At 39.4% G+C, this 18,262-nt stretch overlaps 1 protein-coding gene across 3 annotated transcripts in view; it reads left to right on the plus strand.

Moving 5' to 3' along the window:
• Positions 1-18,262, plus strand: part of ZNF277 (zinc finger protein 277) — a 53,132-nt gene that overhangs the window by 11,593 nt on the left and 23,277 nt on the right. For 2 of the 3 annotated variants that reach the window (XM_057403711.1, XM_057403710.1), the window contains exons 2-4: positions 10,408-10,606; positions 14,382-14,470; positions 16,452-16,534. In XM_057403711.1, coding sequence (XP_057259694.1) covers positions 10,408-10,606; positions 14,382-14,470; positions 16,452-16,534 — 371 coding nt within the window. Of the gene's footprint in view, positions 1-7,988; positions 8,161-10,407; positions 10,607-14,381; positions 14,471-16,451; positions 16,535-18,262 lie in introns of those variants that run through there. The other variant, XM_057403712.1, reaches the window with a different exon arrangement.

Genomic DNA, 18,262 nt, shown 5'->3' on the forward strand with positions numbered 1-18,262 from the left:
AGGCAATCCTTTTAACATCAAGAGGATAAACGTGCTTGGAAATTGAATCTTATTAGAGGAAAAGGACAGGTGAGGAGAGAAAAGATAAGAAAAATCCTTGTAATAAAGAATTATTGATCTCTGCTAAATAATGCTAACAAGAAGTAAACTAATTAACTGTAATGCCGGCATAAAAGTTGCTAGGCTTAGTACAGTAGTTGTTAAAGGCACCGCAAAGATATATTGTAACTAAAAGTATTCTATCCTTATTAAACACGTCGTTAAGATCCATTCTTTGTGGAAGAGCTAAGGTCACAGTAAATGGAGCTAAGATGTGCCTATTTCTAGCTTACTAATGTTTGCAGAGGAGCCAGCAGAACAGTGGCAGTGGTAACAACATAGGCAGGTACTGAATTCACGTACACGTCTTTACTTGTGGCATCTTCCAGTGCGTATGTGTAAAAGTTTTTGCATGTCAGTCTTACCAGCTTGGCACGAATTTATACTACTTTTTTTTTTTTGGGGGGGGGAGGGGGAGGAATTTCGTTTTCATCTGAAAATAGCAGAAACTCAGTCTTTATACCTCAGTTGGTTGTTTATGCATTATTATGATGCCTTTGATATGCCTTTGTATTAAATAGTAAGGCAAACAGGAAAAAGGTACTATTTTTTTACTAGATTTGGGTGATAAGTACAAAGAAAGAACCAAGGTAATCACTTTTGTCCTTCCATTTCAACTTATTGTGTTGGGTATTTTCTACCTCTTCTTTCAGGCGACATAATTACCTTGTTGATCTTTCCAGATAACAGTGTAAGTTTTAGCCACTGCTCCTTTAGTCCCTGTTTTTAGTACATAATGTGGATCTCAGCTCTCCATGTCTATCATGTCATCTTACCCCACTAAACAAGAAAAGGTCAGTATTGTTTACTTTAAAAATATCTTTTTTATTGAAGTGCCCTATTATCTGGAGATTAGTATAATAATTCATACAAGCCTAAGTGACTCATAAATTTCAGTTTTTAAAATTAAACGTTAAGTACAGACAAAACGTCAGGGAAAACCAGTGAGTACCCCTTCAGAGTCATCTTGATTTGCTTTATTGCTTTTCTATTAAAAAAGGAAAGTGTAGACCAGTGCAGTTCTTTATAGATGTTCTTTAAGACAGCCTCCTTGTATTCATGATCTACAGTTCTCATCTTGAAAATACATTGGGGTGAATAAGAAGTCGAATAGCTCTCTGAACTGAATAAGATTTTTCATGTAAGTATGAAGTGTTTGTACAAGTAAATGTTTGTAGAACTAACCACAGCAGTTGCAGGAAAAACTGCATCCAAAGCTAAAATTCAGGAAAGGAAAAGCTTTGGGGAGGCTGTGTGACAAAGGTAAACAAGTGTTCTTATGGGGAGAAAGTTGAGAGGGAGATGGCTGGTGATGTAACTCCTGTGTGCAATGTGTGTACTGCAGGGGGGTTGGGTAGTGGGCAGGGAGCAGAGGGAGGGGTGGAAGTAATTAAGAATTAAGTTTTATGGAAAATTGCTTAAGGAATTAAACTGAGCTTGGTGTCTGATTCCCCTGTCACACTCATGAGGAGAGCTGAGTGCTGAAGGTATTCAGAAGAGGAAAGCTCTGCTAAGGGCATTGTGGAGGAGTGGGCAGAGTGGGGTTAGAAAGGTATAGCCACAGGTGTGGAAGACTGGTGTGCTGAAACTCAAGAGCATGTTTTGACCATGGTAGCAATGAAAAACTGCTTACCAGTCACAGTGCCACTTCTATGGAATAGACATGAGCTGTCCTGCGAGCCCAGAGCAGCACCCATAGCTGAGGGAAGCAACATGAGCAAATCTTAAGGCACCCCAAAGGAATTGGTAAGAATTTATTAACTGGCAAAAGTAGGTGTGAGTGGATGTGTTAGGACTTGGGAGGTATTTTCAAGACATTGCTAAAGGAAAGAAAATACCGCTGTTAAGTGGAGTCCAGACTACAGCCTTCATTGTTTAATGAAACAGTAAAGTGGAAGTTCTGCTCCTAATGATCACATGGGTTGTCACTCATAGGAATTAATGTTGCTGTGCATTTTTAATTCCAACTTTTGGACAGGGAAGGTGGGGAAAAATGAATCAACATAGATTCATTTAGTACTTAGGGTAAGATATGTTTCCCTAGTTCGGCTAAAAGTAGGAATTGACTTTGTATTTTGAGTATGACACAGATGCTCCTGCAATACTACCTTTTCATTTTTTAGATGTTCTGTAGACAAGAAATAGTACTAATTTTCTGTAACAACAGTTATAAGAAATCAGAGTAGCTCTAAGTAGTGCAATAAAATTATTCAAAAATTCATTCTGTAGTAGATAAGTATCATTTCATGTTTGCGACCAAGATATCAAACCCTGTATTTAGTTACACTAATGTAAGTCCATACCATTTACCCAGGAATGAGGTATTACGTGGCTTTGAGCTTGCACAGGACTTGTCTGTAGTGTGTTAAATATTTATAAATTGCATATTAACATCAACACTTAAATGTTGTTATGAATGTTTATTAGGGTCACTTTAATTAGTGTGTGTGTGCATGTGCATCCTTCTCAGTGGGAGAACAGTGGGTTTGCTCTGGTCTTTATTTTTATTGATGTAGGGGTTTGTCTGGGCTCACGCAGGAAGATAACGAGCAGTGGCACGTGAACTGGGAAGTAATGTAGTCTATTATTTAAACATGATCTTATTGGCAAGCAAATTGGTTTTGTTTTATTAAAATTCCAACACTTCACATTTTTATTAATCACTTTCACACTCCCTCTATTCACTTGTATTCTGATGCCTGTGCTCTGGTACCCATAGCAACACTTGTTCATGCTGATGAAACTGCAACATCCTAAGCTCCCCGACAGAGCAGCCCTGTTAAATATGGCTATTAAGCACAGTTGTATTTCTGTTAGTTCCAGCTCCCAGCAGACACCTGCTCTAAAGAAACTCTGCTGAGATACTAGGATTTGGTAACTCACAGCTTTTCTTAAAGCTGTCATTTGGCTGGAGTAAAATTCTCATACTCCCAGACAGCGGATGCTGCAGAATATGTGCAGTTTCTGTAAAACTGACAAGGTTTAGCTGTAGGATTAAGTACTCTTTTGAAGTGCTCATTTGCATTCAATGAAAACCCAGGCAGGGTTGAGACAGACTGATCTTGGGGGAAGCTACAAGATGTGCTGTCTCCTAAAGCAAATGGACATTTTAACTAAGTATCATTCGTAGTGTGTTAACAAGCAGAAGTAATATCTAAATAATTCCTTATGAGCTCAGACTCAATTCAGCTTAATAGAAGTACTTGAGCGCTTTCATATACAGAGGTGGGAAATGGTTATGTACATTGGTTCTTCTTTAGCTAAGGAACATGTTTTCATGTAGCATTGGTGAGGATGATGACAGGGTGGTTCATTTCCATTATTCTGAGTTTTAGTTTTGAATACTGTTTATTTGGCAAGTCATTAGTCATCTATCTTTTATACTCTAGAAAACAAAGGAAAAATCCTGCAATGAGTATAAAATCTCTTCCAAGAATATGACCACAAATTAGGGGATGCTGCTGTGCCAACAAATAGATGCTGCAGTGCCAAGGCTGCAAAACAGGGAAGCTGTCATGTGTATTTCAAGTGTCAAGCCAGTGCTTCTCAATGTTCTTTTTCATTATATCTCAAAACAGCTTCAGTGCTAGACAAAGCTTTCAAACCACTCATTTTCCTATGAGTTTTAAACACAGCACTGCTTTGTGCAGAATTAGCTATAGGAATCCAGCTTGGTTCCCTCATGTATCATATCTGGGGGTTTGGTCATTTTGGTAACTAAATGGTTTTGCCATGTAATCAGTGTGAGCTTGGGGGGAGGGTGCTCAGGCTTTCTGTTTCCTACATCTGTTGTGCTGCTAGTGTGGAGTGCCAGGTTTGCTAGGTGTCTTTTGTTTTCCTGTTCTTGTTTCTCCCCTTTGTTCTTTACATGTCTAAAAACCTCAGTCTTTTACTCATTGTTTGGGCTCCTTTATTTGCCTGTATATCTTTGTTGCATTCATTTTTGGTTTAGGATCATTTCAAGTTCCTGTGCTAATTTCCTCGTAATATTAACCAGCTGTATTAATGCGATAATAAACCAGACTTGTTGGTAATGAATTGATTCATTCAGCTATTGTATTTAATTAGAAAGACACTTAACATTCCAACAGATGTTCTTATTTTGTTTCATTATCCTTGTGTTACAACAGCAGGCTTATAAATATGTACTCTGCATGTCTATATTTACATAACACACTCCTCAACCTAAAGTCTTGTTATTTTGCAGTAAACTGCAAAAACTTACATGAAACCTGTAAATATGTGTCTTAAGCCAATTCCTACTAATTGCTCTTCCATCGTTTAATTTCTCAGATTATGTGCAGTCTTGAATTTTCAGAGTATTCTTCATCTGATAACAAAATGCTTGATCTCTTTAAAATTAGTTAAGTTTCTTCCCTAGTTAAACGCCATTGTCTTTGAGCTTACCTCCTTTCCTCCTGGTCTCATGACTTTCATTCTTTTTTGTCTGGTGGCAAAGCTTCAAAAAGGATACAAGTGCCCTCCCCTCAGCATACCCTGTGGATGGATTTAGGGAGTTCCTCCCTCAGCTTGCTGATTGCCTACTGGAGGGGTTTTCCTCTCCCTGAGCTCATGCACTCAAGTCACAGCTGCAGGTTGCACCCCAGGGCCAAGCCATGTGAATGAGGAGTTGTAACAGTGAAGTTGTTTCATTGATCTGAACCCCAGTATGTCTACTTTCTGGCTAGAGAATGTAATTTCTGCAGCAGTGTTCAGCTTGTCCCCAGATCTACTCAGAGCACAGAGTTCAGATGTGCAACCAAGACAAATTGAGCACACAGCTCTTACTGCATTTAGTGCATTGCACGTCTGTATGTACAACAGTAGTTTTTGCAACCTGAAGCCAGTGCTGGTTGTCCTTGTTTAGGAAGGACAGTGATGAAATCTCAGTGTTTTCCTTTGTGTGCAGTGCTTTTTAAGGAACCTTGCACGCTTTATAAAGCATACTTATGGTAAAAAAACCCATGAAACAACTAAGGCTGTTAAGCTGAGAAGAGAGGAGGAAGCTGAGATGAGAAGAAGGTCCTGTTTCATCTTGCTGCTTCTTGCCATGCACTCCTTAGTTTGCTCTTGCACTTGGGCTCTTGGACTCTTCTGTGGGAGTTTTCAACATTGTGGAGCAAAAAGAAAGGAGTAGTTCTGTCTAGTTAAAGAGTTGAATTGACTCAGCAAAGGATTTGGCAAGCAGAGGAGCCAGCACAAGCAGAAGGGCAATAGCAGATGGTTAGGAGTGGTAGGATAAGGTGGAGAAAGACAGGCTGACAAAACACCCCTTTACTTGGTGGCAGCAAGCTGTAACTCAGGCTAGACCATCTCTAAGGACTTTGCCTTTCACAACTCACCTTCAAATGCTGAATTTTTCTTTCCTTTTATTTCTGATACTTGCGTCTATTATATTGGCCATAAAATTACATGGCATATTGCTTTGTGATAATTGCATGTGTCATTGTGCAGGTAGAGTACATTGCCTCTACTACGGTAGTCTGCATTATGACTTTGTGGGTGTAACATTTACTTAATGTGCAAACTAATATTAGTTTTGAGTTGAAAGCAATTGTATTTGAAATGAAAAATGTTTCAGTAAGGAAAAGGAATCCATTTTGGGCCTGTTGCTTTGTTAGTTGTGAAGATTAACCGGTCTATATTATAGCATCACTTAAAATAAAGCCTTATAATCTCTGTAACAGGCATTATTTTAATTTTCTTTTATCACGGTTGTAAAGGTGTTTAGAGTTTCTGTGCTCAGATCAGGATTCCATTGCAGTAGGTATCCTGTGGGTGCGTATAACAAGAAGTAGTGCTTATTCTAGTTTTGAAAGTAATTTGTCTAACCCAGATAGTTTTCTATATAATCTCAAATGTCTTCAAAGCATTCATTTTCTTTTCCCCTAAAGAAGTGGGCATACTTCTTAGCCTTTGTTTTCAAATAATATATTCCTTTAGTCTTCTCTTTCTACTAATCTACATTCTTTAGCTCTGAATTAGCTGCAGAAGACCACAAATTTATCTCTCCTGTTAAAGGCTGAACAACATGGTGACTGTCAACACTGTGAATGAGATGATAGGGATTTTCTTAGTTCCTGGGTTCGGTGGACTTTCTGTGAAGACTTTGGGATATCTGTTTGTGTAACAGTCCTGCTGTTTTTCCATTAGGCAGAGAAGGAAAACTCAGTGATGACAGTGGTAACAGGATGATTTGGCAGAAACTTAATGCATAGATTTTGTAGAGCTCTGTTCTCATAGGGAGCTAGGTCCCGTGCTGTTCACAGACACAAATAGGAAGGGTGTTAGGTGATAAATTTTTCTGTGAATGTAATTTCTCCTCCAAGCTCTTGAGTGAACTGGACAAAAAAAAAAGTGCTATTTAATGTTAACAAATGCAAAGTAACACACATGGGAGTGAACATGAAGAGTATGTCCAGTGTCTTGTACATTAACACCTGATTCACAACTTCTCTGAGACTTTGAAATCACTGAAGATACTTCAGTGGTTAATTCAGTAATCATAAAAGCAAGCAAAATGCTAGGAGTATAAGAGAAGAGACTGAGGAAAAACTGTGCTGATTTAAAATCCATTTTCTTCAACTTTCAAGCATTTTCAAACCACTCCTCACACCAGCACATGAAGAAGGGTAGAGTAGAACTAGCCAAGAGTTCCACCAGGCCAAGGAATGAAGAATCATTAGGAGAACATAAAATGTTGCTGCAGGTTCTGTAGGTGTTGAAAGACCAACAAATTCAAACAGTACAGAAGCAAATCCATGGAGGGGAAAGAAAAAAGATAAAAGCCATAAAATGTTGTTAAACTGTGGTACTCATAGAGCCTGTGAATTAAACTCTCCACATTTGTATTTCTGGAAGACTATTCTATTTTTCCCTATTCCCTATGCTATTATTCCCTATTGTTTTCTCTATTTATATGCACTTCTCTAGATAATTGCTTCTTGCTATCCTCAGCCAAGGCATTTGCACTACAGAGATGTTTAATCTGACCCTATGAAGTCATTCTTGTGGCAGTAAATTCTAAGAGAAACACTTGCTACTTCTCCCTCATTTTCATGTGTCTCTGCATGCGGGAGTCCTGGTGGAGCACAAGAACTCGATCTGAGTGTTTTATTTCCCTAGTAGCCCTTAGCTGTGCCTTAGTTAACAGCTTTTCTTCAGTACCCATGGCCACTCTGCTTTAAAAAAAAAAAATAGAATCAAAATTACTTGGTTTTGCAGAGATTTCAGTAGTATGCTTTGCTTTATTTGTATTATTTTGATGTTTCTGTTATGTGTTAGTCCATTAAGTGCTATGCTTAAAGGCTGTGTGTCTTTGTTCAGCTCAGTGCATTTATTCCCTTTTCAGTGAGTATTTTTTGTGGCAGATGAGTGCACAGATATTTTCATGGATTTTTATTTTCCCCTCACCTCCTCCTTTAAGTGCCTTTGAAATAAATTGCATAAGCTTCTGCAGTTGCCACACAAGTCTAGTAGTCTAAGTTATTGTCTTTTAGTATTAGATACTCTGGGCAGCAAAAAGAATCTTCACCCCAGTTTATTCCTTTCAGCAAGTCATCACTACAGCTGAAGATTAACAGCTCTGGTTTTCCAGCCCAAACAGTTACTATTCCCAATACTCATGGTAAATAACTCTTATCAGCTATTTGTCTATATTGAGTAGCAGTTCCTGCCGTACGCACCTGTCTTTTGAAAGTTGGTTTGTTGAGACAGATCGACATTGTTTATTTGGACTTCTAAATGTTTAAATAGGTCATTGCAAGAGACCTGAACCAAAAATGAACAAAAAGCAGTGTAGCTGCTTACTGGGCACAGCTGAACTGGCTGACAGCATGTCTTAGTTCTCTTAGCACCAGAGAGAGTCAGCAATTGCAAAGGGAATCAAGTTGCTCTACTTTTCTCAGAAACCATGTTTTAATGGTTCTTCAGGCTACAAACTAATACTGACTGTAAATGCACAGACCTAGGCTCTTGCAGGTAACATCAGTTTTGTTTGGGAGAGCAGACCCTATCAGGAGGATTGCTCTAGCACTTAGTGTAGCAGCTGCTGTTCTTAAGGTAGGAAAAAATTGAACCCTTTTTACAATGCCAGTTTAATAAAGAAATGTCTTGGGGAAAGGAATGGGCTGAAATGAGGGTAAAATTATGAGAGAAAAATGTTAGGCTGTCAACAGCAGTTGTATAGCTCCAGGTAATGCCATTTCTGTGTGCTGCCATCTCTTCTCAGATAATTTTATGGGAGAGACTGAAGGCTGTGTAACCTGACTTCAGCCAAATCATTGCCTTTCCAGGAAGTTTAATGTTTTCAAATGTCATAAATACAACCCTCAAAGGTTGTGCAGGGCATATACGTTGTTCCAGGAGCAGTGTGGAACCAACGAAGTTGTATTTCCTATGGCTTTGTACTTTTTCCCACCTGTGGGACAGTAGCTCTAGCTTACCCTTGGTCGCTGGAGCACCTTCATCAGGCAGCTGTGGCTGCTGTGGAGCGCTGCATGTCCACACTGGCTGGCCAGCCACTGGTGAACAGCCTCTATGGTGGGTGGCAGAGCCTCGTGCTCCTTTCCATACCTCTCTTCCTTTATCTGAATGGAAATTTGTCACAGAACTTTTAGGAGCTTCCCAGGTCCATCTGTGAAGCTCTGGCCCTTCTTTTGTTATTTCAGTGTCTTGGGAGGGTGGGGGGGAGAACTCCTGCATTAGCTTATTTTCCTGGGAAAGAAAGCTAAATAGATGTAAATTTAAAGATTATTTTTCATGTGAACAAGTTACCAGATTACCAGATTTCATGTGCTTGCCACTGCATAATGCATATATGTGTATTTTGTAGGGTAAAAGTTGTCATATATTGATTCTTCTATCTGGTAAATATCGTTAATTAAACTTCCTTTAGCCGTACATTCCTGCATGACAAAATATGATTTGGGAGAAGGCCTTTCTCTTAATTCTTTGGATGTCTTCAGAAGCTGAAACTGAGGAGGTTCCCTCTGCACATCAGGCATTGCTCTTTTATTGTGAGGGTGACTGAGCACTGGCAGAGGCTGCCCAGGAAGGTTGTGGAGCCTCCATCCTTGGAAATACTCAGAAGCCATCTGGACACGGTCCTGGGCCACCAGCTCTACATGGCCCTGCTTCAGCAAGTGGATTGGACCAGATGACCTTAAAAGGTCCCTTGAGCCCCAAACAAATGTGAAATTTCATTTTTCTACAGGGGTGTTCATGTTGCTGCAGGAGTCCAGAGACATAGGGTTTGTTGTCCTGCTGCAGAAATTAACTTCATAACACAAGAATCAGGGAGAGCCATGGTGTTTTCTTTTCAGTTTTCATCCTCAGAATGCAAGAACTGTTGGGGAGTTTTTTTCCGTTTGCTTTTACTCTCCTTTTGCTATCCAAAATTGATGTAGCTGAAATCAAGGGTTCATAATGAAATTGGTATTTGCTTCCAAAATAAACCCATAACAAAGACTGAGATAGGATTTGTTTGGAAAGTGAACACCATGGTTTATTTCTGGACAACTGGAATTTGGTTAGGCTGATGGGGACAGCTCTTGAAATCTGTTGGTGTCACAATATTTCTTAATGAGTTACACTAATTTATACCAGTGGAAGAACTTAAGAATTTACACTGCTATTGTTTATGTTGTTTATAGGGACACAAGTATACCCTGGGTCAGTGTGTTTGTTTGCAGTACTACTGCAGTACTGTGCAATCCACCCACTTGTTGAACCACAAACAGCAGTGAACCTGACGAACAGAAGCTGATGACTCACTTCTGTGTGCTGTCATTTGAGCAACCTGTGTCTGGCACAGTATAACACAAACACAGGCCAATGACCTTTCCACATGGGGCATGGCAGGCGCCTGTTCAACATCTGTACAGTTAGGAAGTGTTTCAGTTTGTGCTATAGAGCCTAAAGCCTTCCTGATAGCGTGAGGAATGTGTCAAAGAGAGTAGCTTCATTCATATCATCAGGTACTCTAGGTAACGAAAGGAAGAAAAATAGGTTTCTTATCATAAAACTGTCATTAGTAATAACCAGAGAGCACTTGTGTCTGTTTGGCTTGGTGTCAGCGGGGAGTTTCAGCTGGAGCAAATACTCGAGAACTGCCCTGTGCTAACCTCACACCATCCTTCTTGGAAATAATGGAGTTAACTCACTTCCAAGCACCTCGTTGCTGGAGTGATCCATGCAATAAAATGGGGAGCCAACAAAACCAGTTTTATGTGCACTGCCTAAAAGTACTGCAAGTGATGTAGATTTATTCGCTTAGTCACACTTAATTATTCTTTTTATTTGTTTTAGATACAGAGTGTATTTTGGAGCCTTTGTCTCTGCCAGAAAGTCCAGGTGGCTTTGATGCTGTAGAAAGTTCTCCCTACGTGCCTTGTATTTTCTGCAAAGAATGCTATCTCTTAGCAGAGCAAAATCAGCTCCTGAAGCACATGATTATTGAACACAAGCTCGTCATAGCAGATGTGAAACTGGTAGCGGATTTTAGAAGGTAAGGGTTATATTGTTTGAAAGGAGCGTGTGTGTGTGCTGCGGATACTGTAGAAAGCTTCAGAAAACTGGAGATCGTCTTTTTAAAATAACAGAGGGGTCTCATGGGAGGATTTTTATTACTCTTTTTATGATCTTTTTGTTGCTGGATTAAAAGGTTGTTTTCTCATCCCCTCATATTCCCCAGCCCCTGCATGTTGCTAGGACTTGATATTCAAAAACAGGACAATGCTTGTAGGACATATCCTAGGGACTTCTCAGGTCTCGTCAATAATCAACAAGTTGCATACAAACTAGGAAGCTGTTTATTTCACAAAGCACATTCAAGAGAATCAACTCCTAATTTGGGGATTTATTCGCACAGGATAAGACTCGGTTTCTCCACTTACAGTGTCCTAAAGTGTATTGTACGCAGAAGTTGCTCAATACAGGATCTGTTACATTCTGGAATGAAATTCATTTACCATATTTTAAGGATGCCAACATTTCCCCATAGAAATCACATTTAATCCTTAACTACACTTTGCAGTACTGCAATCTACATACAACTGCGACTCCTTCTACAGCTGTGTCATTGATCATCTCAGCAGGGTCACGTTTGGCTTGCTTCCTCCAGGAGCTGGCATGGCCCCAGCTGGCTTGTAATTTCAGAGACGAGGCACTTGCTTGGCATTTTGCTTTCACACACAGCAATGTATAGGCCCAGCAGTAGGCTAGATGGTAGCTGCCAGTTGATAGATAGGTCTGTCACAGTGTTTAAATGTTAGCTGGATAATTTCTCAGCTAAAGGGAGTTTTATGGTAGGTGTTCTGCTATTAGTTACTCAGCCAAAGACAGTAATTTGTGTCTATCAAGATGCAAAAAAAAATAAATACTAGGATGAAATTTAGGAAGGGAAACATAAGCCATATAAATCCCTATTCAGATGTGTGAGCTTAACATTGTTTAAAATTGAAAACTGATACTTGTTCTTGTTCGGTTTTATGCTGAAAGCAGGCAGAACAAGAATGCAGGGTGCTTTAACGCTAGTTTATTCAGAGAAATAAAGGGATTGGAGCTGTTCAGTCATGGACCACCAGTTTAAGTGTGCTTGGGGGATTATTCTGCGTTAATAGAAATGTATTTTAAAATCACCTTTTCAAAAAAATGCCCATTTGGATTCTCTTTGCTGCTGATGCAATGGGAAAGTAGCCAAATCTTTTAGAAAGTGGCCCCAGGATGTGAAATGATGGCGTTGTTACTCTTCAGTGTGCCTTCTCTTATTTGCAACACTGAATATCAGTAAAATAGTCTAATAATATGCACAAAAAAAAAAAAACACCAAAACCTTAATCTGAGGCGTTAAACAGAAGTGTGGAAAATACAGGGAAGCAACTATAAAAATGTAATTTTTTTTAAATTTAGCAATGAATTGCAGTCAGTCTTAGGAATACCTTTTGTGACAGAACTACAAGAAGTGGAGAATGCAGACAAGAGCAGTGCTAATGGAAAACAAGAATAAAGATTGGTTGGAATGAAGTCAAGAAGAAGAGATAAGGGTAATAAGCTTCAGCTGCATGACTGGACATGGACATAATCAGTGTCACTCATGGACACTGATCACTCATTCTCTGTTCCTGAAAGTGCAACAAGGCATTGCCTTTATTTGATCGTTGATTATTCAGGTTAAGATATGAAATCCCTTAACAGTCAGCGTCATGGCACAGATGGTTATGGTTAAGTGGATCTGTCTGAACATTTTTTTTCAGTGCAGAGAACAGACTAAATGACACCTTGAAATCACTTCATTTGCACATTTATGTCCTAAAAGCTCAAGGATGACTTATTCTGAGAGTTTCTGTTCTGAGTAGCAGCAAGACATTGTGCATTATGAGCAGTGGAGTAGTCAGAGGGACAACAAAACACTCACCTCTCACTGACATCTAATGATGCCTCTGAATGAGCTTCAGCGATGCATGCTGGCTTCACTCTCCTTAGCAGTCTGCTGCACAGAGGTTAATCCTCTCCACGTCAGAGTTAGTAGAAAGAAACACATTCTGCTTCCTTAGGTGCTGCAATTGAAATCCTTATACATTTAGGCGGTAAACAGAGGTAACGTGAACCACCATGGGTTGTGATGGCTGTGGCCAGTCAACTTTTAGATTGCACAAGTATTAAAAGCTACACTATTTACACTTCATAATAACAATATCTGATTTTTTTCTGATTCTTTGACTAATTTGATGGCATGTCAATAGCAAGTTGTTGCTGAGTAGTTAGCCTTTACCTTAATGACTCTCCCATGATTTATATCATGCACATGAGTCATAGGTATAAATATAAGCATGCACTTAAGCATTTTCAGATTTTTTTTCCTTAATGGTAAGATTCTGAGTATTTAGCATAAGGATTGCTTGGTCCCCTTCATCATATAATTTAAGGTGATGATTTCTTCTGGGTTAGACAGTAGCTTCGTAGCTCAGTTGGGGTCTGGTCTGTTGCTGCTTCTGTAATACAGACAATGATAGCACAATATCATTGATGAGAAAATGAACATGAGCCAGCAGTGTGCGCTTGCAGCCCAGAAAGCAGCCATAGCCTGAGCTGCATTAAAAGGAGGGTGACCAGGAGGTTGAAGGAGGTGATCCTGCCCCTCTACTCTGTTCTTGTGAGACCTCACCTGGAGTATTGTGTGCAGTTCTGGTGTCCTCAACATAAGAAGGACATGGAACTGTTGGAACAAGTCCAGAGGAGGGCCATGAGGATGGTCAGGGGACTGGAGCACCTCCTGTATGAAGATAGGCTGAGAAAGTTGGGGCTGTTCAGCCTGGAGAAGAGAAGGCTGCATGGAGACCTCGTAGCAGCCTTCCAGTATCTGAAGGGGGCCTATAGGGATGCTGGGGAGGGACTCTGCATTAGGGACTGTAGTGATAGGACAAGGGGTAACGGGTTCAAACTTAAAACAGGGGAAGTTTAGATTGGATCTAAGGAGGAAATTCTTTCCTTTTAGGGTGGTGAGGCACTGGAATGGGTTGCCCAGGGATGTTGTGAATGCTCCATCCCTGGCAGTGTTCAAGGCCAGGTTGGACAAAGCCTCGGGTGATACGGTTTAGTGTGAGGTGTCCCTGCCCATGGCAGGGGGGTTGGAACTAGATGATCTTAAGGTCCTTTCCAAGCCTAAGTATTCTATGAGTCTATGATTCTAATAATGTTTTTAAACAACTATAGTTGATGGATTAAACCGTCAAGGTGTGTTTAGGGCTTTCCTTATCTGTCTGCTATCCCATTCCCAGGTGTTTGGAGACTTTATTTTTCTGTCTATGTAGTTGTCTGCTAAGCTACAACTTTCATTGTAACTCCACAGGGGACCTGCCAGAACCTCACTTCTGACAAGCTGATATTTTTACTGAGCTTCAGGTTCCTGCTTGCATGTTGCAGAACACAAAGCATAATATTTTTTGAATTTGAGAGTACTCTATTTTATAACTTTTCAGTAAGCATGCATCCGAGTGCCAGCTTCTGTCTGAAGATGGGAATAGGCCGCAGTATTTATGTGAAGCTTAATGCAAATCCGGCTTATTGAGTTCTTCACTGTGGCAGGATAGTTAAACCCAGTTTTAATGCAGCTGAATGAATTTAATGCTTGTGAAAAATAAAGAAATTAAAAACAGAGACAGGCATTAAGAACATTAAACTGAAGAATTTAGAGGATGGAAAAAACAAGAGGTGATCAGCTCTTTATTAAACTTTTTTTGATGTTTCCTTTTTCACTAATCATCTCTCCCTTGTTGTCAAAGATACATCTTGTACTGGAAGAAGAGGTTTGCAGAACAGCCCATCACAGATTTTTGTAGCATAGTAAGAACAAATTCGGAAGCTCCGTTAGGTAAGTCTGCTGCTCACTTACTCTCTGTTCGCCAGATCATGTGATAATTTTTGGCATATACTGCTGCTTTAATCAGCCAAGTGTGAGGAAATCTGACACTAGGTCAGAAGACCACAGGACTAATATTTAACTCTTAACCACATATTTAAACTTGTCTTTTCCAAGGATTACAACACATGTTTCAGCACTGTGTTGAGTGAGGATGAACTCAGTACATGCTTAAATGAGCTGCCAAACTAGGCCAGTTGCAAATCAAGACCTATAATCAGTATGGCTTATATCATGGCTGGGGAAGCTTTGGTACCTGCTGCATCAGTAACTGGTGACAATCCTTCCAGAAATGTGGAGAAATATTCCTGGTTTTCTGGGACTTTCTGACTTCACCCTGTCCACCACGCCCACTGATTCTGCTAACTCTTCCTGGACATCAGGGCCACAAGTCACCTTTCCTCTCCCCTGCCATAGAGCTTACTGTTCCAAGAGTATTAGAAGACAATACCTCCACAGCAGGGATACAAAGACTGCCATTTTTGGGGTTCCAGCACAAGACCAAAGACCATACTTCACCATTCTGGTGCATTGGCACAGTGGGACATTCCATCCTAAGGACTGTGTGAAGTGACTATTTCTCAGAAGTAGCTGATAACATTTCTTTGGTCCCCCTTTTCTAACAGAAAAATATAATTTGCTTAAAAGCAGATAAGAGAACATTAGGGCTTTGCTGCATCTTTAATTCTCCATGGAGAGCTGAAAGAGAGGTATAAGTGCATGCAGCCAGTGTCAGAGATGGGTGGAAGGTGAAAACTGGGTACAAAATGTTGTTGTTGTTGTTATTATTATACAAACTAAGGTTTAGAAAAAAAGCCCTAGAAAGCATGAAAGTTACTCCAAAGACCATAGTTGTTTTTCTCTTACGTATTTATGGTTTTGCCTTACCACTCAGTTTGAAAATTGCAGACCAAGTGCCCGAATGCCCAAGTTTGCCAGAATTATAAACTATTGATAGCCCTGTCAGAGGAAAATTACAATACTTTGTTATCTGTTTATTAATTTATTAATTTCTTATTAAAAAATTAAATTATTAAATTATTATTTATAATAAATTTATTAATTTTAATGTCTAGCTCCTTCAAATTTGATAGCTCAGAAATCAGGGGTTTTGTCATCACACAGGCAAAAGACGGGAAGAAAAGATGGGAAAGGCTGAAATCTGGCAAGTTTAAATTGTAAAAGATGTACTAATGGACACTTCGGTTCACCAACCACATAACCCTTTGATTAACAAAGAGTAACTTTGAAATGCAAAATATTAAGTGCATTTACATATTCCTACATACTGAGTAATTTTAAAGTAATTTATTTGAATAAGATTTATTATTAAATTGTATATGAACGTAAATAGTAAAAAGTTACTTAACATGAAATGTGGGTAAAACCGAAGTAGAAATGTAAGTTAGGCATGTCTCAGTGTGTATTACTAAGCAGTTGTGATGCAGATGGTAAAACAAGATAGCAAAAGTGATCATGGTAACATGATCAGTTAGGGTAAGGAGAGAGGGTATACCAAATGGTAACTACTGAAAACTGACAATAACTTTGGGAATATAACTAAAAATCCCACATACAAGGTAAAACTAAAGGTGATTTCACGTTTCTTTCATGCTGACTTTATACTGTAACCAATGTAAATAATTAAAATTGCTTAATGTCTCCAGAAGAACCATCATAAGAATAAAGCTGGTACTAGAAAAGATCTATACAAGACTTCTGTCTTTGTACTGCAATATAAATGATGTAAAGGTCTTATAACTATGTATATACAAATATTTGAACATGTTTCATTAAATTATGACCTTTAGAGATTAAAAACCACAGTCTCACATTCTTAACACATTCCAAAGGTTTGGCAAATTGTGTGCCTGAAATATTCAAAGCAGCTCAAATTCTCATCCCTTACCCACACTTCCTAATCTCTTAACAGAAGAACAGGATAATTATTTTCTCCTGTGTGATGTTTTACCAGAAGACAGATTACTTAGAGAACAGCTTCAGCAGAAGAGACTGGTAAGAAATTACTATTGTTTCATTTTCTGAGGTGACCAGTTGCATAGTGCAATATATGGTAACTTAGTGGGCATTTTAAAGTGAAAACATCTTTTTTGCTAAACTGCAAAATCCTGAGTTTTATATATTTTTTTAAAGCTCATTTCCCTAGCTGCTGCACAAACATACACAAACTCCTTGTTTATAGATTTTTCCTTGGAATAAATTTAAAGATTGTAAGTCAATGTTCCGCACAAGTGGAGAATAAGCCCAGAGCACTGAAAAAGGCTGAGTGTGCTGAACATTTTTCTTCTTGCAAGCATCTGCAATGCACTGGCACACTGTCTTTTGTGTAATAATATAAATGCAGGGAAATTAGCAAAATAAAACTCAGTGTGTGATACTGTGAAAAGAGAAGGTGCTACTTACTTACAGAATCTTCAAGCAAGTTGTGTTTGTGCATTCACACTATGTTACCCAGATGTCCTTAATTCACACTCGCGTGCTCAAAAGCACCACATTGTATGACTGGAGGAAGTCTGACCAGGATTGTTTCTATGAGAAGCAAAGGACGAGAAATGCCAGCTGTTGAGACCTCATGAACTGCTCTTGTTCTTCTTGCTTGGTGGTGGCAACCTTGTACTTTGGACAGACCTCTCGTATCTTTTAGTAGCTGTCAGCTCTAACTGTGTGGTCCTTCATGTTAAACTCTTGCTGACTTCAGCTGCCATGAGTCTTAGTCCAGGTTGCTGACCACTGAGGATTTTTTGTTGTTCTCTCGTTTGATGTATGCATCCGTAGTGTGGTTTTGCTGTTGGGCTAATTTAAAAATGAGTGTTATGTGATACATGGCAGCCTTGTTACCAGGCTCCTCAGGCGAGGTCTTCTGCTGGCAAGTCATCTGCACTGTGAGGTATTAGAGTGCAGGCGTTATGGTCTTTGCACAAATATCTTCCTCAGTTTACTGCTGGCAGCTCTGTCCTGGGAATTGTCAACACAGGCCTTCTAACCCTTTGTTATGCTGTTTTTTCTAGTATATTTCTATTACAAGTCTGTATGTACTACAGTATGCAACTAAAGACACCTTAGATCATAAGTGTTCACAATGAAGGAGATGCTTACAACAAACAAATTCTAGTCCCCAGGTAAATTGAAATTGGCAGATAAAATCCATTTAGTTCAACTATCCTGTTGTAGTTCAACTATCCTGTAGTTCAACTATCCATGTTCTACAGCTCGCAGTACATGACTGCCAAATTCCCAGAACCAGTGGAATATGCCCAGGTTTTACACAGCCCTCCATGGTATCCTAGCTCCAGCAAAGGAGAACTGTGGTAGTTCCTGCTGCTGAGGATTTCCCATGGAGTTGCCTCTGCTGAAATCTTTCCTGCATAGGTCCATTGGATTGACATGGACTCAGAAAAAACAGCTGATGCACTCATGCCTAACGTGCTTCTCTTCCATTGTAGGAGAAGTCATCTTGGATTAGTAAAAAAAAGGTTTGTCTAGTTCACTTTCTTATCCCGAAAGACAAGGCTCAAGGGGAATCCTATCAGTGTGTATAAATGCTTGATGGGAATGAAGAAGAGGGAATCAGATTCTTCTTACAGTGCCCACCAACAGGACAAGAAGCAATGGACAGGAATTAAAAATCAGGAAATTCCCTTGAAAGCAAGAAAACTTATTTACTATGAGGGTGATTACAGAATCACAGAATCCTAAGGGTTGGAAAGGACCTCAAAAGATCAT

The sequence above is a fragment of the Pezoporus wallicus genome, unplaced genomic scaffold (assembly GCF_028554395.1).
Source record: "Pezoporus wallicus isolate ANWC-B61680 ecotype Strahan unplaced genomic scaffold, APGP_CSIRO_Pwel_v1 contig_7274, whole genome shotgun sequence".
Taxonomy (NCBI): Eukaryota; Metazoa; Chordata; class Aves; order Psittaciformes; family Psittacidae; genus Pezoporus; species Pezoporus wallicus.